Genomic DNA, 24,279 nt, shown 5'->3' on the forward strand with positions numbered 1-24,279 from the left:
TGAAGTGGTACCCGTGGAGTACTAAGTATCTTTGGGTTTGTGGCATAGTACTCCTGTACAACTGAGGCATTTAAGAATTTGTGAAGAAGTACTCCTAGAGTACCAAGTATTTATGAGTATGTGAAGTAGTACTCCTATACTACTGAGGCATTTAGGAGGTTGTGAAGTAGTACTCTTGGAGTACTAAGTATTTATGAGGACTTTAAGTAGTACTCCTGTACTACTGAGGCATTTAAGCGTTTGTGGAGAAGTACTCCAGAAGTAGTAAGAATGTATGAGTATGGGAAGAGCACTCCTGTACTTCTAAGTATTTATGAGCTTGTAAAGTAGCACTCCTGTACAACTGAGGCATTAAAGCATTAGTGAAGTAGTACTCCGAGAGTATCAAGTATTTATGAGTGTATGAAATAGTACTCCTATACTACTGAGGCATTTAAGAGTTTGTGAAGTAGTACTCCTGGAGTACTAAGTATTAATGAGAACTTTAAGTAGTACTCCTGTGCTACTGAGGCATTTAAGAGTTTGTGAAGTAGCACTCCTAGAGTAACTAGTATTTATGAGGATGCGAAGACCACACCTGGACTTCTAAGTATTTATAAGTTTGTGAAGCAGTACTCCTGGAGTACTAAAATATTTATAAGTAAGTAAAGTAGTACTAAGATATGTATGCATATGTAAATTAGTACTTCTGGAGTACTAAGATATTTATGAGTATGTGAAGTAGTACCCCTGGAGTGCTAAGTATTTATGAGTTTGTGAAGTAGTATTCCTGTACAACTGAGGCATTAAAGAGTTTGTAAAGTAGTACTCCTATACTACTGAGGCATTTAAGAGTTTGTGAAGTAGTACTCCTAGAGTAAGAAGTATTTATAAGTATGCGAAGCCCACTCCTGGACTACTAAGTATTTATGAGTTTGTGAAGCAGTACTCCTGGAGTAATAAAATATTTATAGGTAAGTAAAGTAGTACTAAAATATGTGTGCAAATGTAAAGTAGTACCCCTGGAGTGCTAAGTATTTATGAGTTTGTGAAGTAGTTCTCCTGTACAACTGAGGCATTTAAGAGTTTGTGAAGTAATACACCTGGAGTATTAAGTATTAATGAGAACTTAAGTAGTACTCCTGTACTTCTGAGGTATTTAGGAGTTTGTGAAGTAGTACTCCTGGAGTACTAAAATATTTATAAGTAAGTAAAGTAGTAGTCTAGAAGTACTAAGATATGTATGCATATCTAAAGTAGTACTTCTGGAGTACTAAGATATTTATGAGTATGTGAAATAGTATCAATGGAGTACTAAGTATTTACGAGATTGTGAAGTAGTACTCCTGGACAACTGAGGCATTTAAGAGTTTGTGAAGTAGTATTCCTATAGAGTACTAAGATATCTATGAGTATGTAAAGTAGCAGTTTTGGAGTGCTAAGATATTTCTAAGAATGTGAAGTAGTACTTCTGCAGTAATAAGATATTTATGAGTATGAGAAGTAGTACCCCTGGAGTACCAAGTGTTTATGAGTTTCTGAAGTAGTACTCCTTTACAACTGAGGCATTTAAGAGTTTGTGAAGTAGTACTCCTAGAGTATTAAGTACTTAAGACTTTGTGAGGTAGCACTCCTAGAGAACTAAGATATTTATGAGTATGTGAAGTAGTACCCCAGAGTACTAAGCATTTATGAGTTTGTGAAGTAGTATTCTGTACAACTAAGACATTTATGGGTTTGTAGCATAGTATTCCTGTACAACTGAGGCATATAAGACTTTGTGAAGAAGTACTCCTAGAGTACTAAGATATTTATGAGTATGTGAAGTAGTACCCCTGGAGTACTAAGTATTTATGGGTTTGTGAAGTAGTATTCTGTACAACTAAGGCATTTATGGGTTTGTAGCATAGTATTCCTGTACAACTGAGGCATATAAGACGTTGTGAAGAAGTACTCCTAGAGTACTAAGATATTTATGAGTATGTGAAGTAGTACCCCTGGAGTACTAAGTATTTATGGGTTTGTAGCATAGTACTCCTGTACAACTGAGTCATATAAGACTTTGTGAAGAAGTACTCCTAGAGTACTAAGATATTTATAAGTAAGTAAAGTAGTAGTCTAGAAGTACTAAGATATGTATGCATATCTAAAGTAGTACTTCTGGAGTACTAAGATATTTATGAGTATGTGAAATAGTATCAATGGAGTACTAAGTATTTACGAGATTGTGAAGTAGTACTCCTGGACAACTGAGGCATTTAAGAGTTTGTGAAGTAGTACTCCTATAGAGTACTAAGATATCTATGAGTATGTAAAGTAGCAGTTTTGGAGTGCTAAGATATTTCTAAGAATGTGAAGTAGTACTTCTGCAGTAATAAGATATTTATGAGTATGAGAAGTAGTACCCCTGGAGTACCAAGTGTTTATGAGTTTCTGAAGTAGTACTCCTTTACAACTGAGGCATTTAAGAGTTTGTGAAGTAGTACTCCTAGAGTATTAAGTACTTAAGACTTTGTGAGGTAGCACTCCTAGAGAACTAAGATATTTATGAGTATGTGAAGTAGTACCCCAGAGTACTAAGCATTTATGAGTTTGTGAAGTAGTATTTTGTACAACTAAGACATTTATGGGTTTGTAGCATAGTATTCCTGTACAACTGAGGCATATAAGACTTTGTGAAGAAGTACTCCTAGAGTACTAAGATATTTATGAGTATGTGAAGTAGTACCCCTGGAGTACTAAGTATTTATGGGTTTGTGAAGTAGTATTCTGTACAACTAAGGCATTTATGGGTTTGTAGCATAGTATTCCTGTACAACTGAGGCATATAAGACGTTGTGAAGAAGTACTCCTAGAGTACTAAGATATTTATGAGTATGTGAAGTAGTACCCCTGGAGTACTAAGTATTTATGGGTTTGTAGCATAGTACTCCTGTACAACTGAGTCATATAAGACTTTGTGAAGAAGTACTCCTAGAGTACTAAGATATTTATGAGTATGTGAAGTAGTACCCCTGGAGTACTAAGTATCTTTGGGTTTGTGGCATACTACTCCTGTACAACTGAGGCATTTAAGCATTTGTGAAGAAGTATTCCTAGAGTACTAAGTATTTATGAGTTTGTGAAGTTGTACTCCTGTACAACTGAGGCATTTAAGAGTTTGTAAAGTAGTACTCGTGTACAACTGAGTCATATAAGAGTTTGTGAAGAAGTACTCCTAGAGTACTAAGATATTTATGAGTATGTGAAGTAGTGCCCCTGGAGTACTAAGTATTTATGGGTTTGTGGCATAGTACTCCTGTACAACTGAAGCATTTAAGAATTTGTGAAGAAGTATTCCTAGAGTACCAAGTATTTATGAGTATGTGAAGTAGTACCCCTGGAGTACTAAGTATTTATGGGTTTGTGGCATAGTACTCCTGTACAACTGAGTCATATAAGACTTTGTGAAGAAGTACTCCTAGAGTACCAAGTATTTATGAGTTTGTGAAGTAGTACTCTTAGAGTACTAAGTATTTATGAGGACTTTAAGTAGTACTCCTGTACTACTGAGGCATTTAAGAGTTTGTGAAGAAGTATTCCTAGAGTACCAAGTATTTATGAGTTTGTGAAGTAGTACTCCTTTACAACTGAGGCATTTAAGACTTTGTGAAGTAGCACTCCTAGAGAACTAAGATATTTATGAGTATGTGAAGTGGTACCCCTGGAGTACTAAGTATCTTTGGGTTTGTGGCATAGTACTCCTGTACAACTGAGGCATTTAAGCATTTGTGAAGAAGTACAGCCTGTATCCGTATCTGTGTCAGATGCAGCGCTACGACATATCCTGTGCCTGTACCGATGCCTGTATCCGTATCTGTGTGAGATGCAGCGCTACGACATATCCTGTGCCTGTACCGAAGCCTGTATCCGTATCTGTGTCAGATGCAGCGCTACGACATATCCTGTGCCTGTACCGAAGCCTGTATCCGTATCTGTGTGAGATGCAGCGCTACGACATATCCTGTGCCTGGACCGAAGCCTGTATGTGTACTGTGTCAAATGCAGCGCCACGTCACATGCCCCTGTGCCTCTGCTTTGTCTTGAGATTGTAAAATTGTGTAGCCTGTGTCAGGAGTGTGAATTGTGCCTCACTTCTCACATGTTCTTTTCTGGCCCTATTTTTCAGGCCCTGTGTGCGCGGGAGTGGTGGGCCTTAAAATGCCCCGGTACTGCCTCTTTGGGGATACCGTGAACACGGCATCACGGATGGAGTCCAACGGAGAAGGTGAGAACCACAGATAATATTCCATTCCACCGATTTAAATGTAGCACAACAGGCAAAACTTAGAGCTTCAAGGGCAGATAAGTCATTGATGGAGAGGGGAGAGACAGGTGTGAAATAAAAGAGACAATGGGAGAAAGGGTAGAGAAAAGTTAGACTAAAGTAGAGAAGATCAGAGAACAACAGAAACTTAGAGCGGAAATACAGAAAGGGGGCGAAAAAAGACGCAAGCAGAAGAGTGAGACAGGAGGGAGTGAGAAAGAGGAGAAATGTGTCATGAGAAGACAAAGAAGCGAGGAAGGGAGACAGCGGGGGAAAAAGATAAAGCGAGGAAGAGATGGCAAAGAGAGGAAATCAGAGAAAGGAAAAGGGAGAGAGAAAGGGAGAGAGAGACATTTGCAGGTGATGAGGAAGGTAGAGAGAAAGAGAGAGAGAGACATTTGCAGGTGATGAGGAAGGTAGACAAGAGTGGAGTCAGGCACCTTGGGAGCGAGATCTTAGAAAGTTAAAAGCAGGGAAAAGTCAGCGAGTGGAGAAGTCATGCAGATGAGAAAGGACAGTCAGCCTGGAGAGGTGATTCAGAGGCAGGCGTAGGTGCGGGGTGCCCAGCTTGCAGTGGGGGAGCTCGGGTCGGTGGGGTGGGGCACAGAGTGGGGCATACTTACCAATATGTCACGCAGCGCATTGAGTCACCCCTGCGCTGCATGGCAGGGAAAGCGCAAGGAATGTCCTGCATTTTACACAATCTGGCGCTTTCCTGCCCTGTCCCAGTGCTGGCGCTGCCATCTGACAACGCAGGCGCGCCTGCACCACGGGGCACCAGAATGCAACACACATAGAAAGAGGAAAAACAAGGAGAAATAAACCTCTTTCTCCTCGTTACGCTTCACCTGGGGAGGCGTAGCAGTTCTGGGGCATTCCCAGGTCATCCACTTCTGGTAAATCTGGGAATGCGCCAAAATCCATGAGTTTTGCGTGGGAACACCCACACTCCACCCATGGGAGGCCTCCCTGGAGCAGCGTGACGCAACGCAGTGATTTGCGCTGCGTTACTTCGGATTCATGAGCCACTCAGGGCCACGGAAGGTAAGTCGCATTTAAGGGATGTGTCGCATCTTTAGGACAGGAGGCGCACCCGGTGCTGCATGCGCTGTCCGGAGAGGGCACTGCAGAATCCCCCCACACATGCTTGAGGCTGAAGGCTGAGACCCGCCTCCTGCCGGTCCAGGGCAGCACCAAGACATGTTGTGACGGGCACACTGCAGACGAGAAGGGATAGAAAACAAAAGGCGCTTCGGGGTCATTTAATTAGCCCCAGTGCTGAGTGTGTAAAGATTGTCAGCTGCTGGCTACTGTGGGTGAATAATTAACCCTGGAGTCGCCCTCGGCGGCTGCCTCCTGCAGAGGAATGCGCGGACTCCCTGTGGGAACCCTGTCAGGAGCTCGGGGTATCCCGGGGTTACTGGACCCCACTTGTAACAATGAGAGGGGGGTGGGGGGGTACCTTACTTCTGACCCCAAAGTGAGCACCAGAAACTCCCTTTAGCACTTGACCTTCAGGGCAGCAAGGGCAAACATCCCAAGGCTTTTTCAGAGAGGGGAGGAGTCAAAACAAAAACAAGCATTGGCATAGCCAATAGGTCTCGCCTATTGGGACTTTATAAGTGTTTAGCCATGCAACAGTTGCATAACTAAATACTTATAAGGTCCCAAAAGCGAGACCTATTGGCTTTGCAAAGCGGCCGTGCGGCCGCGAAAGTGATCGCGATCAAACATCAAAGCGCCCGCGCAGCCGCGAAAGTGAAAGTAATCGCGGTCAAGCGCGGCGCGCACGCCCGCGCACATGCACTGTAGCTCTAGGCTGGCCTGGTAGCACTTTTTGGAGCCCTCTCAATAAGTCTCGCCAGACCAGCGCATGCGCTGGGTCAGGCGCAGAGCCGGACTGGCCCTAGCGGGCACCGGGCAATCCCCTGCTGCGCCGCATGGGTGGGGGCCGGTTTTGGGCCCCTGGGGGCTGTTTTTGTTACAGGGCCGTTTTTGCAGCATAGCTGCAAAATCTGCCCTGTAACAAAATCGGCCGAAAACCGGCCCTGGCAAAGAGCTCGGCGGCACCCCCAACCCCACGTGGGGGGTGGGGGGGAGCGGCCGAACACTTTGCCAGGGTTTCCAGTCCGGCCCTGATCAGGCGAGACCTAACCAATGACACATCTCACCCCAATCCATCAATCATTGCCGGTCAGTGCTCCCACTCAGGAAGAAAAGCACTTCAACCAGGACAGACAACTAAAGACTACACAGGGAGTCCATTCAGCCAGCAGAAAGAAGGTACCTGCTGAGCCCTGAACCCGTAATGCTGTTCTGAAACTATTCCCCGGTCCCCTCCAACACAATCAGGGTGCACAGACACATGCAGGTGCCCGCAGGGGTCAGAAGGTATATCTTCCTCCCACTCTCTCTGGCCAGTGGCTGTGTGCTCAACAGAGATGACATCCAGGGCACTTCTGGTATAGTTTGTAGCTCCTCCTGCTTTGGCACAAGTTCTCTTTCCTCCACAGTTCTAGGTTCCGGTGGTATCTCTGTGAGGTCGGTGATAGGTTCCGGTGGTATCTCTGTGAGGTCGGTGATAGGTTCCGCGTGGTATCTCTGTGAGGTCGGTGAGCGGCACTTCCTGCGGTGCGTTGTAGGCTCACCTGGACGCAGGTGTTGACTGTGGGTGCACGAGAGAAGGTTCTATGATGGAGAGGCAGTGCCCGTCCCTGCCGTGGTCTGGTGGTCGCCTCTTCGGCAATGCAGTGTCCCACTACCATGAGCCACCAGGACCGCTGACGGAGGCAGCGCGGGCACAGATGGCCGTGGCCGCACTCACTGATGCCTCCTGGAGGAAGGCCGGTCTCCTTGGGTCTTCCCTGGACCCAAGGCTCCAACCCTCCAGCCTGAGTCACAGCGGACATGTTCTTGACGTGATGAACCTCTGATTGCGACTGAGAATCATGGCAACGCCAAGTCATGGCAGGCGCCGGTTCTTGTGGTCGAACATAAACCACTAATGGTGGTCGCGCCGAGTCATCAGTGCCTCCTCTACAAGCCCCTTGCAGGTGAGGCACGCACTTGGCCCCTGCGTCTTCGTCGTATTATGGTTGCAGGTACACAGGCGAATAGGCCAACATGAGACGCACTGACTATATCCTACAAAGAGGTGGTGCTAGTCAGTATGCCCCTTGAGGGGCAGTCCAATGGACTCCCCCCAGACACCTCCCTGCAGGGTGTGCAGTTACGTTTTAAACCCTTTGAAGTCTGGGCAGTGACAGACGGAGCAGCTGCTCTGTCTTTTACCAATCACTGCCCAGGGTTAGCCGCAATGCCACGCCTGCCACGGGGCAGCCGCAACGCCACGCCTGCCCCGGGGCAGCCGCAACGCCACGCCTGCCCCGGGGCAGCCGCAACGCCACACCTGCCCCAGAGCAGCGCAACGCCACGCCTGCCCCGGGGCAGCCGCAACGCCACGCCTGTCCCGGGGCAGCCGCAATGCCACGCTTGCCCCAGGGCAGCCGCAACGCCACGCCTGCCCTGGGGCAGCGCAACGCCACGCCTGCCCCGGGGCAGCCGCAACGCCACGCCTGCCCCGGGGCAGCCGCAACGCCACGCCTGCCCCGGGGCAGCCGCAACGCCACGCCTGCCCCGGAGCAGCGCAACGCCACGCCTGCCCCGGGGCAGCCGCAACGCCACGCCTGCCCCGGGGCAGCCGCAACGCCACGCCTGTCCCGGGGCAGCCGCAACGCCACGCTTGCCCCAGGGCAGCCGCAACGCCACGCCTGCCCTGGGGCAGCGCAACGCCACACTTGCCCTGGGGCAGCGCAACGCCACACTTGCCCCGGGGCGGCGCAACGCCACGCCTGCCCTGGAGCAGCACGCAACCCCATGCTTGCCCTGGGGCAGCGCAAAGCCACGCCTGCCCTGGGGCAGCGCAACGCCACGCCATTCCAAACTATGGGGCCGACGCACAAGGGCATCTATGAGTCGATGGAGTAGTGGGGTAGACTCCGCCTTCCTTTGAGGACAGAAGTTCAGGCTGGTGTGATGCGGTGCTGCGAGTACTCGCTTGGGATTGAACCGGCACCTTCATGCCGAGGGTCTGCATGAGCCCCCGGTGACCATCTACATGTTGGAGGACTTCCTTGGGCGTAGATCTGCCGCCGGTGACCCCCGGTGATGTGTCGTCACGATCCAGTCAGGCTACGGCGAGCATCTCTCCATCCCACAGAGCAGGTGAGACTGGACTTCTTTGGTCGTGTTCTTCATGGGCGCATTGACCAGTGTGATGGGCGGACCTTTCAGAGCCTGGGGGGGCAGAGCCTAACCATGGGGTTACGTTCGAGGCCGGTCACCAGTGACTCAGACAGAACCAGGACGAGCTTTACTCCTTCATAAATGACAGATTTCAAAGAGTTAAACATTTTATTTTTGGTTTTGTAGCGCTCGAGTGCCCTGAGGCGTCTTGGCGCTGCTTCTGTAATAAGGTAAAACAAACAGCTGGACAAATTGCTGAAAAGCCAAGTCTTAAGAGATTTCCTGCTGGACAGAAGACTGGGAGTGTCCTTCAGATTCAGAGGTAGAGAATCCCACAGGTTGGCGGTTCCCCAGGTGAAACTTCTACCTCCCCAAGAGGCTGCTTTAATCTTAGGAATCACCAAACGCTTTGATGTGGATGACCTAAGCTTCCTTGGCGGGGAATACCAGATAAATGCATCCTTCAAGCAATTCAGACCAACATTGTGTAGAGCCTTGAAGTCCAAGCACAGCGCCTTGAATCCAACTCTTTTCTTTAGAGGCGACCAGGGCAGTTTAACCGACGCCTGTGAGGCGGATCGATATTTGGGAATGTCCAGCAGAAGCCGCGCTGATGCACTGAGCGGCATCTGCAGTTTGTGGGGGAATCTTGAATATTCAGGAAAAGAGCATTGGATAAGGTCAAATCCTGCTCTGAATTCCCCCCCCCCCCCCAACTCCATCAGCTTTCCCCAGTGGCCCCTCCATCCCCATTTTATTCAATGTTCTATTTAACACGTATGTTCACCATATATATCTCCTATGTTGCAGATACATACTTCTTCAACATATATTATTACACACACACATATATGTATTTATCCTCTCCAAAGTAGACCTCAGACTAACCTTGCAATAATACACTGATAAGCCCTACATTTCTGTCTCAGAGGGCGAAACCACACACATCATCGGGAAGGAGTCGCCTAAAACAAAAGAGCCTAAAAGGTAGAAGTCGTTCTAGGACCAAACCACATACTCGAGTCACGTTTTCAGATTCTCTCCCATCCCGCTCCTCCTCACTCTCTTTTACATTGTGGTGAAAGGCTCATGGGGTTCTTCAAAGTGTAGGCTTGAGGTATGGTCTGTGAGACTTTCAGTTTTCAAGAGCAGTGAGCGGTGCAGTAGTATCGGACTCAACTAGAGTCACTGATATGTCGGCGAGTAAGATCGATTGATCTGCAGAATCAAGGCTGCTGATGAGTCGAGTAGGACCCAGAGGTTGAGTCAACATCACCCAGTATGTGGAGAACATCAACGATGACTTGCAGTTTTGCAGCTTCCAAACTTTCCATTTGGGATCACTTGGAACTGATGCCCCTTCCCACCCTCAACCTGTTCTCAACCCTTAAATCCATTATTGGACAATCCTTCTCAGACCTGGTGGCCAAAGCTTGGAACGAGCTCCAGTTGCACCTCAGAGCCTCCTCCTTGCTCCGGGAATTCGAGAAAGGGCTCAAGACCTGGCTGTTCAAATAAACGGATCACCTCAAAGTAGCGAGCAACTCCAGCTCCTTGAGACCCTCACGGGTGGTTTGCCACACTTTATAAATCCTGATTGATTGATTAGTTGGGTTTAGACACATTTTCCGATTGTTGTGGCTTGGTGGAAGTCGCTGGCATCTGTAGAGTCAAAAGAATGTTATATGCACCACCTTGGGTGTGCACCACATTGGGGCAGCAGGAAATGCTGCTTCGGATAAGAGCTCAAAAACTGACCAGAAAGGGGGTGATACTTCTGAGTAGCCACAGGAGGGATAGGGGAATGGACTAGCCAGCCGGTTGATAGCTGTGATGCTACATTCTTTGTTGGCAGCAATGCACAGACGTCAGGCCGCCCCTTCTCCCATTTCCATTGCAGAAGGTCTGGGGCTCCAGCTGTTTTGCCCTTAAATCTACAAATAGTCCCCAAGAGATGCACATCTAAAGATCTCTTCACAGTCAAGAAGAGCAGTCATCGTCACTTCAGCTTTTCTCACGCACATTGGCAGTCGTGAAAGCAGCCGGCAATTTCCACTGAGTCCCTGCTAATCCCCCCTCTGGTTGTTCCGGTGCTTGTGCTACCAAAATATTGTGAGGATTTCGTATGACATGAATATCATGGGCTAATATTGTCTATAAAATACATATAAAATATTTTTCAAATATAATTAATAAAATCTACATCCAGTGGACAATATGTTTGTAAATATTTTGCTAAACAATATTTAGGACACAATGTTTGCATCAGACGATTTTTCTGTGTGCTATATTCTAACACGCAACCCACCCATCACATCATCTGAATTCTTTGAAATGTACCATGTCAGGTTCTACAGCATTTCACCTCATTTAAGAACAGGCAAAATATGTCATTCTAAAACACCAACAATCATTTCATCTAAATTAAGCTTAGCCGAAATCTAACCCTAACTTTAAATCGAACTCTACTCCTAAGCCCTTGCCGCATGTGAGGTACTGAGGAATTATCCGCACATTAAAGATAGCCGCGTCACACATCCACGCCCTGGCTTCGCCCTGCTTGTGATCCCTACTGGTCTGTGGTATCCTGTTGTTGACGCTTACATGCTCTCTTCTCTTCCGTGACAGCGTTGAAGATCCACCTCTCAGACACAACGAAGCAGGTGCTGGACGAGTTCAGGAGCTTCCTCCTGGAGCTGCGAGGAGACGTAGAAATGAAGGTAAGTCACTGCATGGAGGTGACGTAGAAGTGAGGAACATTGGAAGCGTTGGGACCATCTCTTGGAGGTCTTCAACGTGTTGCCATGCTTCCATTTAAACTTGTGTGGAGATGTAGAATGGAATCAAGTTCCCCACGCACACTCTACAAAGCCAGGTGGTAGGATAATGCATGTGAGTTCCTGCCAGACTAACATTCTGAGTCCTTCCAGGCCCTGGGTGTACCACAACACACACAGCAACAGGCCCTTGTGAATCCATCACTTGCAGTTTCATGGCACCTCCCAATTACCAGGGATTCTGCAAGTGAGGGAGGACAGATCATAGAAAGAGAACCCCCTGTAGGGCTACAAAGAGGTAAAACACATAACATGCAGGGTGTAAACCCTCAGATGCAACGGGAAACCTGTCGCTTGCTTTAGGAACGCCTGAGGACCACGGTGGTGCCTGTCACAAAGGCTGGTTCCTGCTGTTGATCCTGTATGAACTGCTGGCATGCAAGCATAGATTGTTTGGGCCACAAGTCTTTTGAGAATCTAGGCATGAGGTCAAAGGGACCAGACAAGTGAAATGTCCAGCTTTGCAATTGGTTGATAAGTTGATTGAGAGAAAAGGGTCTTGGTTTGGGGATGGAGTGTAGAGGTTAAATTGTGCTAATCTAGCAAACAACATTTTCATTTATTTGCAATGCCACAAAATCATGTCCTCACAGAAACAACTTGAGCCAGGCATTTTTGTATTTAAGGATTAATATCCTAGAGTGCCTGTAGGTAACAGGTTTCATCATGGCTGACCAGTTATCTTTTATGTGGTTGAATGGTCCGTTAGGACAATTTAATCTATGGGATCCTTCAAGACTTCAGTTAAGAGTAAACACAGAGTAAGGAAAGTGTTCAAAAGGCAAGCAAAGCAAAGAATGAAATCATTCAAAGTGGATGCAACAGGTTTGCCTTAAAATGCAACTAAAATGGACTTTTCACAAAGGAAACAAAAATACGCAAAATTGTCAATATTGTAAACAGCAGACTTATATTCAACGTAGAAAATTAAACTTGGCATAGTTAATATATGTTATGGAATTTGTAATGTGCATGGCTGCCCCAGCAACGGGGCGTCCCGGCGCTGATTCCACAGATGACCAGACAGAGGAGGAGGGACGGGGCTGAGGATTAAACAGGGAAGAGCCCGGTCTTTCCCGCCTTCCTGAAATCCCCATGATTGTGCATGCTTGTGATAGTACATGGAAGAGCGTTCCAGAGAGAGGAATCTAAGGTACGGAGTCACCTACCTCCAGCCCGTGCTCTTCTAACACGGGGAACACGTGCCAGAAGTTGGTTCGAGGAGCACAGGGCATGTTTCGGTACATAAGGGATAAGAAGGTTAGCTAAAATGGAAGGGGCATAGGCATTGAGAATTCTATGAGAAATGCACAAGGTCTTAAAATGAATTCTCTTCTCAACCGGAAGCCAATGCAACTTACGTATAGACTGGATATAGAACAGAATTTAGGAAGGGAGAGGAGAGTCCGGGCTGCGGCATTCTGCACCCTCTGAAGGCGATTAATACCAGCTTTACTGGCACACAGGTAATGGGAATTCGAGTGATCCAGTCTAGATAGTATAGTAGACTGGATGATAGTCTGACGCGTTTGAGCATCAAAGAACTCAAGAAGTGGCTGAAGTCCGCGTAGGAGTCCAAAACAACTGCTAGCTACTGATTTCTTCTGTGCTTGAAAAGTTAGAGCACAGTCAACCCAGACACCCAGGGTATTTTAAATTTCCTAAGGGGGCGGGGGGGTGGGGGGGGTGCCCAGCACGGCGGGCCACCAACGATCACTCCATAGATGCGTGTCTCTTCCCAAAAGAAGAATCTCGGATTGGCTCGCATACAGCTGTAGGCAGCTAGCTGCCATCCATCCCGCAGAGGCCATTAAGTCATTCTGAAACTTGGCAATATGAGTATCATCCGCGTAGGAGACCATGGAGAGGCCCCTACTCTTTGCAACTCCCGCTAGGGGCTGTATGTACATATTGAATAGCGTCGGCTCAGAGCCGAACCCTTCAGGACCCCATGACACGCGGAATGTACCTCCGAGCCATATAGAGGGAAATCACTTGAAAGGATCTATCTGATAGGAAAGATGCGAACCAGTTAAGGGCAGCGTCTCCCAAGCCAATCTCTTGTGAACTTATGCGATACAGTGACGAAGGCGGCACCGAGATCGAGAAGGATCAAGGCTGAGGTGTGCCCCCGTCCAGAGAACTCCGCAGATGTTTAGTAACAGCCAGCAGAGCCGATTGGGTGCTGTGGCAGGGTCTAAAGCCATTCCGTGAGGGGTCCAGTATTTTGTTGCACTCAACAAATTTGGTCACGATAGAGTTGATGTAAGACTTGGTGACTTTGGCCACGAAAGGAAGCAGTGAAATAGGGCAAAAGCTTTCAGGTTTAGAGGCGTCCAGGGTCGTTTTTTTAGCAAAGGGATGACCTTGGCATGTTTCCATGAGGCAGGAGCTTCCGCCGATGCCAAAGACAGATTTATCAACTTGCAGGGTTGTATGTAGACTGCAGTATGCGGAGAGCTTTGTTGGATGCCTCTATATGTGTTAAACCCAGAGAGAGGACTTTACTAACACTTTGCACCAGGTTAGTATCACAAAAGTGATGCAAACCCGGGGCAAAGTATTCTGTTGGCATTTACTTTTCAACGCAAATCCTGATTTGTGCAGGAAAGTAATGCAGAATATTTGTCAATCCCACTGCTTAATTTGAGCCAGTAGATGCAGATGGGCCCACTGGCACTAAGTTTTGGGGCCCTACACTTATTTTTCTTCATCAGACTTTGAACCAGAGCAAGAGAGAGAAAAACACAAAAAAGGGAAAGAAGGAGGAAGATAAAAATGATATAAGCTGTGACAAAGGGAGCAAACAGGGACAAAAAAGAAATAGGGACAAGGAGTGTCTGGTGTTGGATGAAAGAGGCACGAGGTGGAATCAAGATTGCTCAGCCTTGGTATTCAGCACCCCGCCATTCGGTAGCACCGGTCACAGGCTTATGAACAAATCTTTGGGCCCCAGCACTTATTATTTTTCTGTCTGTGTGCACGGGTGAGTAGAGTACATGCCTTGCCCTATGTGCATGTGTGGTTGTATATTTATTCTTATGTGTATGGGTGCCCGTGTGCCTGTGTCTATGTGCACTAGTGTGTACATGCCTTGCCCTATGTGAATGAGTGCCAGTATGCCTGTGTCTGAGGGCACTGGTGTTTACATGCCTTGCTCTATGTGAATGAGTGCCAGTATGCCTGTGTCTGAGGGCACTGGTGCATACATGCCTTGCTCTATGTGAATGAGTGCCTGTATGGCTGTGTCTGTGGGCACTGGTGCGTACATGCCTTGCTCTATGTCTATGTGAATGAGTGCCAGTATGCCTGTGTCTGTGGGCACTGGTGCGTACATGCCTTGCCGTATGTGAATGAGTGCCTGTATGCCTGTTTCTGTGGGCACTGGTGTGTACATGTCTTGCTCTATGTGAATGAGTGCCTGTATGGCTGTGTCTGTGGGCACTGGTGTTTACATGCCTTGCTCTATGTGAATGAGTGCCTGTATGCCTGTGTCTATGTGCACTAGTGTGTACATGCCTTGCCCTATGTGAATGAGTGCCAGTATGCCTGTGTCTGTAGGCACTGGTTTGTACATGTCTTGCTCTATGTGAATGAGTGCCAGTATGCCTGTGTCTGAGGGCACTGGTGCATACATGCCTTGCTCTATGTGAATGAGTGCCTGTATGGCTGTGTCTGTGGGCACTGGTGCGTACATGCCTTGCTCTATGTAAATGAGTGCCAGTATGCCTGTGTCTGAGGGCACTGGTTCGTACATGCCTTGCTCTATGTGAATGAGTGCCTGTATGGCTGTGTCTGTGGGCACTGGTTTGTAGTGGAGAAGTGTGGCTCAATGGTTAGAGCGGCAGACCCTGATGCAGAGGTCTAGACCGGGACCAGGGTTCAATTCCCCGCCTCGGCGGGTCTTGGGCTCAAAAATTCCACGGACCTGATAATTCTCGCCTCGGTGCCATTCCAATCATGGAGTCCCACTCTGCAACTCTGGGCAATAGCTTGCTTAATCTCCACAACGGCCCCCACAACGCTAAGGATGCCTGGCCTCCACCTTGGGGGTGCCCAGGAGTGGACGCCTCACAGGGAAAGCCAGGATGGGTTCCACAGCGGTATTTGTACAAGCGCCTTGAGACCCTTGCGGGTGAGTAGTGCGCTATACAAGTATCAATTTACATTTTACATGTCTTGCTCTATGTGAATGAGTGCCAGTATGCCTGTGTCTGAAGGCACTGGTGCATACATGCCTTGCTCTATGTGAATGAGTGCCTGTATGGCTGTGTCTGTGGGCACTGGTGCGTACATGCCTTGCTCTATGTGAATGAGTGTCTGTATGCCTGTGTTTGTGGGCACTGGTGCGTACATGCCTTGCCGTATGTGAATGAGTGCCTGTATGCCTGTTTCTGTGGGCACTGGTGTGTACATGCCTTGCTCTATGCGAATGAGTGCCTGTATGCCTGTGTCTGTGGGCACTGATGTGTATATGCCTTGCTCTATGTGAAAGAGTGCCTGTATACCTGTGTCTGTGGACACTGGTGTGTACATGCCTTGCTCTATGTGAATGAGTGCCAGTATGCCTATGTCTGAGGCTACTGGTGTGTGCATGCCTTGCCCTATGTGAATGAGTCTCTGTATACTTGTATCTGTGTGCAGGGGTGTGTACATGCCTTGCCCTATGTGAATGAGTGCCTGTGTTCCTGTGTCTGTAGGCGCTGGTGTGTACATGCCTTGCTTTATCTTAATGAGTGCCTGTATTCTTGTATCTGTGTGCAGGGGTGTGTACATGCCTTGCTCTATGTGAATGAGTGCCTGCATGCCGGTGTCTGTTGGCACTGGTGTGTACATGCCTTGCTCTATGTGAATGAGTGCCAGTATGCCTGTGTCTGTGGGCTCTGGTGTGTACATGCCTTGCCCTATGTGAATGAGTGCCTGTGTGCCTGTGTCTGTGGACACTGGTGTGTATATGCCTTGTTCTATGTGAATGAGTGCCAGTATGCCTGTGTCTGTGGGCACTGGTGTGTACATGCCTTGCTCTATGTGAATGAGTGCCAGTATGCCTGTGTCTGAGTGCACTGGTGCGTACATGCCTTGCTCTATGTGAATGAGTGCCTGCATGCCTGTGTCTGTTGGCACTGGTGTGTACATGCCTTGCTCTATGTGAATGAGTGCCAGTATGCCTGTGTCTGTGGGCTCTTGTGTGTACATGCCTTGCTCTATGTGAATGAGTGCCAGTATGTCTGTGTCTGAGTGCACTGGTGCGTACATGCCTTGCCCTATGTGAATGAGTGCCTGTATGCTTGTATCTGTGTGCAGGGGTGTGTACATGCCTTGCCCTATGTGAATGAGTGCCTGTATGCCTGTGTCTGTAGGCACTGGTGTGTACATGCCTTGCTCTATGTGAATGAGTGCCTGTATGCTTGTATCTGTGTGCAGGGGTGTGTACATGCCTTGCCCTATGTGAATGAGTGCCAGTATGCCTGTTGCTGTTGTGCATGGATGCCTGTATGCCTTTGTATGTGCGGGTCTCAGGGGAATATTCAACCCCCGCTTTAGCAGTAACAGCGGGTGGGGTTTTTGTTAAGCCTCTTCTGCCTGCAACTCAGCACACACAGGTTCATAATTAAAGTGGAAAGGTGAGTGAGTGAAAGGAAGGATGGGAGGGTGGATGGATGGATGGGTGGGTGGGTGAGTAGATGGATGGATGGATAAGTGAAAAGATGGATAACTGAGTGAAAGGATGGATATGTTTGGTGAATATGTTTGAAGATAGATGGATATGTTTGGATATGGAGTGGGGATGAATGGACAGAATGATGACAGACTGAATGTTGGATGAGGGACTGAATTGATGACAGAATTTAAAGGTAAAATAGTGATTATCAGCCGGTGGATTGAAGGATGAAAGATGAGTGGATAGATTTTTGGCTAGACAAGCTTTTGTGGGTAGGGTTGAGATGACTTGTTTCGCTTGCTTGGTGTCTTAGAGCTTTGGTTCAAGTGTGGGGGTATTTTCATTTTCTGACTACTCTCTTTTCCTTACGCTGTATGGCTCTGAGTGGCTTTATTCGGTCTGTGTGTTCTGGTGCCTGTATGTCTGTGTTTCCGAGGATGGGTCCCGATAAGTCTTCTGTCAGTGGCATATAACAAAATGACGGGATCCCCCTGCAGAATTACTGAGGAACTCCTGAGAATTCCATATCTCACAAAAATTCACAGACTTTATGCTGAATGGGGGCCTGTGAAAGGTGGCCTTCTCTGAGCCAAAGGGCTGCAGGGTTCTGTGTTATGTCCCTTTCGCTGATCCTACATAGCTGAGTGTTGAAAGGTCTGTCTGGCTTTGTGTGCTCACGTATACCTTCCAGCATTCCTTCATTGTATGTATGCTGCAGAATGCAGCACACATGCAAAGATAAACAAGCATTTGCAATGCAATAGGTCTTGCATTTTTGAGAGTTTGAGCCATTGACATTGTAAATGACAATGCCTTTTATGTATATGTCGTTTTTAAAACAGATACATAAAAAGCATTGTCCTTTACAATGCCAATAGCTTAAACTCTCGCAAATGGAAGACCTATTACATTGCAAATGCGTGCTCAAATTTTTTTAATAAGCGTTAGGAGAGAGCATTTTCTGCCTGCAACAGCAGGCAGGTCAAAACTATCAGAGAAAATAGTGTTTGGAGGCTGAAATGAAAGCCTACCGAGTAACAACACACGTAACGGGGGGTGTCGCCATGAGAGGTACAAAATGAGACAAGGCGGTACTAAGGAGGGACTACCAAGACTTTTGACCAATGAACAGCCACTGTTTACAGTGAGCAATTGTGGTAAATATTTAAATTACCTGTACTATTTTTTTATGCGGTAAAGTCTAGTAAGAATAACTCAGTCAAAATAAGAGGCAGAATCCGTGGTATTAGAGGTTCTGAAAAGGGCTTTATTCCTTACAAAGGAATTATAGTTCGAACCAGGCAATCTTATTCCATCACCACGAAGGTTCAGGAAGGGATAGGCAATACATTATTGATAAGTAACAATATATATATGAAAAGCATTGCATTAAGACAGATGCAGGAGGCGTAACAGCTGATAATACAGATAAGAATACACATACGTAATGAAAATAGGCGTAAATACAGGCGTATACTAGAAACGTCATTTAAAATGATGTCACAAGTGGGTGGATCCATAAGAGAATCCTGCAGTGTCAGCAGAAATATTTGGCAGAGATGCGCGCGCAGCCGCATGACGTGTGATTGACGTGCAACTAGAGGGTGAAGGGGAATTGACATTTAGCTCTACATGTGGAGACAGAAGTCTGGGGGGTCAGGTCAACCTAATCCCAAATTGTATCTAATATCTTTGTTTAAGGAACTGGTTTATCCAAAAGGAAAAGTCTCTCGGACGGAATCTATTCTATACTGACTGTTAGTGCATGTACAAGCGTCTATGTGTCTACATGAGATGCGAGGGGGCAGGAATCTTCCATGGTGACAGGGGCTATGAATTACTTGCATAAAGACAGCGAGGCCGAGCCCTTTGCTCGGTAGCTGGAAGGATGTTTACCTAAACTACTAGACAGGAATGCATTGGATGAGGAGCGGAGCAGATAACTTGAAGGCTGAATACAGTTTTTGGCAGGCAACAGGCCGCGTCAGGCACCGCTAGCCGCGCAGGGAGTAAGACAAAGTTCATGGACACGGATGCAGGTCCAGGCTGGAGCATTTCAGAGGCAGAAGCAGGAAAAGGCTTGATGACAGAATTCAGGGCCTACTCGCCTGAATTGTAAAACGTGAAAAGTGAACCATATAAAGTCGGTGGCCAATCATACTTAGGAATGGACTATTTGACCCATTCATGGCGGATCTGAAAGAGGACATGTTGGCGTTGGACGCACATGTATTTGCGTCTTCATAGCTGGAACTGGAGGGAACATACATGTACTTGTAGCATGTACATGGCGTCGTTGGGGTCTAAGATAGGGGACATAACTGATCATAAAATTCATATTTCCTCATTCCCTCCTTGTCCCCTACGGACCCTTATGAAATATCCATTTTCATCAATCCATCAATCTGTTCATATAGCATCATTTGTTCTTCTTTCTTCTTCCGGGATCTCGAATGAAAATTTGAAGGCGGGATACACGATGTGGCACACAGACCACAAATCGCTGGCCCACATTGTAGACACAAGCAGCAACTGAATAGTATGAGAAAGCCAATACCTAGGAAGGATAGGATCCTCCATCCCCAGGCTGACAACACGCTCCAGAACCAACCGGACCAAGTCCAGGTGCCTGGATTCTGATGTATCTGGCTTACGATTTTATGAAGTCGAGTTATGGCTTTATATACTGACGGCGCGTTTTCTGGTATGAAAACACAGCAACTTGATCCGATGACCCTACAAGCTCCGCCCCTATCGGCCAGAATGACGTCAAGGACAAGACGATTTTGAAGAACAACAATCCGCATCGCAGACTGCTCCTCTGTTAAGTTGCCCAAGGCGGAAGTAGTTTCATTCACTACTGCTTCAAGGGTTCTAGTTAATCTACGTATCAGCTTACTATTAGTGACTGTACCTATGTAGGGAAAGAAACCTTTATTGAAATCTGTGTATTTCTCCCATGCTGTTTCAGTGTAGTCGACAATCGGGAGATCTCTCTGCTGTCTATTGTGTACTAAATGGGTGTTCCTATGATAATCAGGCGGGGCTAGGAAAACAGGTGGCAGAAGGAATGCAATGTAACAGGTACCATCCCAATCTAGGGGTAGGCGTATGTATGCGGTGTGACCACAGATGAAGTAGGAGTGACGAGAAGCTCTAAATGTAGACTTGCCTTTATCACTGAATTCTATTACAGTGGTACATTTACTATGGCCCATGTGTATTGAACCATTCTTTCTTACACATAATTCGCCTCTAACTGGAAATACTGACATAGTGGGCAAGATTGATGTGGCTTCGGATTCAACATTCAGGATCATGAGATTAAGTGTAAAGTTACCTAATCCATATACTTCATTTTCTAGATCAGTTCCTGTTCTTTTGGGAAGTCCCTCCTTGTTAGGGTAGCAGACTTTAAGTAAAACTAGGTTCAGGTTTCCCCAAACCCAGTTGTCTTGATAAACTACTGAATTTGAATCTAGGGAATTAATCAAACTAAACCATGCTCCACAGGAGCCATTGTGTGTGAATGGATACGGAAAGAGGGGCAGAACTCCCCTATATTTCTGATAGGGAGGGAGTCGGCCACATATCCAACAATTTGTAGCATTGCTGGTCTGATGAGAATGATGTAACATACTAATGAATGTGTTGTTGCGCAGCGCAAATCTATAGGACAACTCATGCGGGGGTAATTCGCTAAAAGAATGTTCGGCAGTAGCATTGGAAGCACGCTTGGAAATAGGGTAATACATGTGTAATAATATACTGGCAATGATAATCAGTAGACTTAGAAAAAACATAATTAACAATGTCACTATGCAGTGACTACGAAGTGATTTACAGTACGCATGTTTCTTGAGCTGTTTCTGTCTATTTCTCTCTCTATTTCGGTCTAGAGGATACATGTCAGAGACAAATTCAACCGATTCACCTTGGAGAGGACTTAAACAATCAAATTGTCTGACTTGCTAGACCTTAGTTTCAGTTTATAGTTTTCCTTTTCTGTCTTGTCAACCAGGGGGAGTTTTGAGTCAGTCTGTGAGGGAATGCAGGGCTGATAATTCAAGTCGGATGATAGTCCATGAAATTTTTTGATATGGCTCGAGTGCAACCACCCTTTACGTCCCTCAATCTTCACAGCTGTCCTTGTGGTCAATAAGACGAGTTTAGGCGACTGCCAGCGAGGCTCCAGCGGGTTCCTTCTGTCGAAGTTCCTTACAAGTACAATATCTCCCGGAACCACGTCATGGGGCTTCACCTCAGTGTTATCGGGAAAAGCTGCAGCTACCTGTGAACGACAAGATTGTAGTGCAGACATCAAGGAAGCCAGGTAATCTGTCAGCATATTACAATCAACATCAGTTATTTTACGAGGTATAGGCGTCCCCCACATATTTGGTGGTCTACCGAAGATCACCTCATACGGGGATAGCCCTGTTCGAGAGTGTGCTACCATTCTCATGTAAAAGAGCGCAACCGGTAAAGCTACTATCCAGTCGACACCTTTTTCTCTACATACTTTGGACAGTCTAATTTTCAGAGTTTGATTATGTCGCTCCACGAGACCTGCTGCCTCGGGATGTCGGACACAGTGGAATTTCCATTGGTAGCCTAACAGAAGTGAAACATGTTTCATTAGCTCGGATGAGAACGGCTGGCCATTATCTGAGTACACGATACGGGGCAAACCATACCGTGGGAAGAATTCTCGAACTAACTGTTTGGCAGTAGTCGGGGCAGTGTAATCTGAGACGGGATACGCCTATGTCCACCGGGAAAGAGCGCATACAACTACGAGGACATATTTGAATCCTCGACATCGTTCCATCTGGATATAATCCATCTGGAGGACTTCAAAAGGGTGATCGGGGGGTTGAAATCCACCCTGTTCTACAGGTACGCCTTTTCCTGGATTAAACTGACAACAAATCATACAGGTACGTACTTTCTGTTTAGCTGCTGCTCGCAAGTGTTTATTGAACCAAATGTGTTGAATACTGTCTAGCATAGCTTTCTCTCCTAGGTGCGCTGGACTATGTATTGTGTTAATGATGACCTGAACCATTGAGTCGGGGAGAAACCATATAGATTTTCCCTTCGTCATCCATCCTTGATCTGTTTGGATCCCTCCTAATTCAGTCCATCTCTTTATTTCTTCTGGTGTAGCATGTGTCTGTATGTCAATTACATCAAGGGCGGGATCCTTAACTGTCATGCAGTGTGTTGGTGTCGGAACTATTGTCTTTGTCGTGTCAGTTGGATGAGTCTGATTCTGAGCAGTCTGTTTAGCTGTTCTGTCAGCTAGGTCGTTACCCTGAGAAATAATGTCAGTCACTTTTGTATGGGCTTTACACTTCATAATCGATATTGCAGTAGGCAGATGTATTGCATCTAACAGAGCTTGAATAAGGGGACCGTGCTGAATGTGGGCACCGTGAGAAGTTAAATAACCTCTCTCTCGCCAAAGCACGCCGAAGTCATGGACGACTCCGAATGCATAACGTGAATCTGTGTATATGTTGACTTTCTTATTTTTGGCTTGAATACAGGCTTGTGTCAGAGCGATGAGCTCTGCTGCTTGAGCTGACAAGGTATTGATACAATTTGTTTCAATAATTTCAGTATCTGTTGTGACTGCATAAGCGGCCACTAACTCTCCTGTATTTGTTCTCATGCATGAACCATCTACATACAATGTCAGGTCTGGATCTGATAATGGAATATCTGTCAAGTCTTGTCTGGGTTTCGTCGTAATAGTAATAACTTCAATACAATCATGTGCCAATGGGTCTGTTCCACTTAATGGCAAAAGTGTGGCAGGATTTAATGTACTACAACGTCTGATTTCTATGTGTGGCTGGAACAATGTCAATTCATAGCCCGTCAGTCTTGCTATAGTCAAGTGTTGTGTTTGGGTCCGGTTCAAGAGAACCTCTACTGCGTGTGGTACTTGTACTGTCAATTGATGTCCTAACACTATGGCATCGCTTTGTCTGATTGCTAAAGCTGTTGCTGCGACTGATTTCAGGCACGCAGGAAGAGCCTGAGCTACGGGATCTAATGTACTAGAAAAATAAGCACATGGCTTGTGTGATCCTGCTTGTTCCTGCGTGAGTACTGACAAAGCAGTACCTTCACGTTCTGTAACAAAAAGTGTAAAACGTTTGCTGTAACATGGCGTTGCTAAAACAGGTGCTTGGCATAAAGCTTTCTTTAAGCTTTCAAAAGCTTGTGTATGTTCCTGAGTCCAAGGGAGGACAGTCGATGTCGCTGCCTCCTGTGTTGTCAACTGAATGAGTGGTTTCGCTAGAAATGCATATTGAGGGATCCACTGCCTACAGTACGAAGTGAGGCCAATGAATACCCGTACCTCCTTTTGTGTCTTGGGTGGCGGCATGTTAACAATTAACTGGATACGGTCGGGTGTAAGCTGTCTTCCCCCCTTGGACAGCAAGTGCCCAAGGTACACAACTTGCTGGACACAGAATTGCAGCTTTGAAGGGGACACTTTGTGCCCCTTGTCGGCTAAGAAATGTAAAACCGTCAGTGATGCTTTTTCACATTCAGGTTCGCTTCGGGCGGTGATCAGCAGATCATCGACGTATTGAAGCAGGGCAGTGTTAGCTGGCATGTGGATACTGTCAAGTTCTCTTTTCAATGCTTGGCTATAGATGCTGGGGCTTTCTGTGAAACCTTGAGGTGCGCGTGCGAATTTAAAACTTCGTCCATTTAAACTGAATCCGAACAAATATTGGCTTTCCGGATCGATTGGGACGCTAAAGAAAGCGTTCTTGAGATCAATTACAGTAAAGAACGTTGCTTCTGAATCTATGGCTGTTAGCAATGAAGAGATATCTGGGACCACGGGGTATTGTGGTACAATGCATTTATTTAATTCTCGCAGATCAATAACTAATCGATATACTGGTGGTGCTTTTGGATCTGTTCGTTTAAGAATCGGAATTATCGGGGAATTACATACATTGGAGTCGGTTTCCACGACCACTCCTTGTACAATGAGCTCGTCAATGATTTGCAGCAAAGCCACTACAGCATCTGGTGGTAATTTATATTGTCGCATTCGTGGTAGTACTACTCCTGTTTTGAGTGTGACTCGATATGGTGTAATGTGCATACAACCTACATCAGTGGGGCCTTTTGCCCATAAATGTGTAGGTAGATTCTGTAACCGGTGATCCATGTCTCTAGACACGTAGTGACCTTTAAAGTCACGCAAAAACAATCGT

At 46.6% G+C, this 24,279-nt stretch overlaps 1 protein-coding gene across 1 annotated transcript in view; it reads left to right on the plus strand.

The window, feature by feature from the left end:
• NPR2 (natriuretic peptide receptor 2) overlaps positions 1–24,279 on the plus strand; it is a 571,736-nt gene that overhangs the window by 537,747 nt on the left and 9,710 nt on the right. The window contains exons 20-21 of the mRNA XM_085627733.1: positions 4,148–4,246; positions 11,159–11,250. Of these exons, the coding sequence (XP_085483859.1) occupies positions 4,148–4,246; positions 11,159–11,250 (191 nt within the window). The remainder of the gene's footprint in view (positions 1–4,147; positions 4,247–11,158; positions 11,251–24,279) is intronic.

Source organism: Triturus cristatus, chromosome 2_1 (genome assembly GCF_964204655.1).
Source record: "Triturus cristatus chromosome 2_1, aTriCri1.1, whole genome shotgun sequence".
NCBI lineage: Eukaryota > Metazoa > Chordata > Amphibia > Caudata > Salamandridae > Triturus > Triturus cristatus.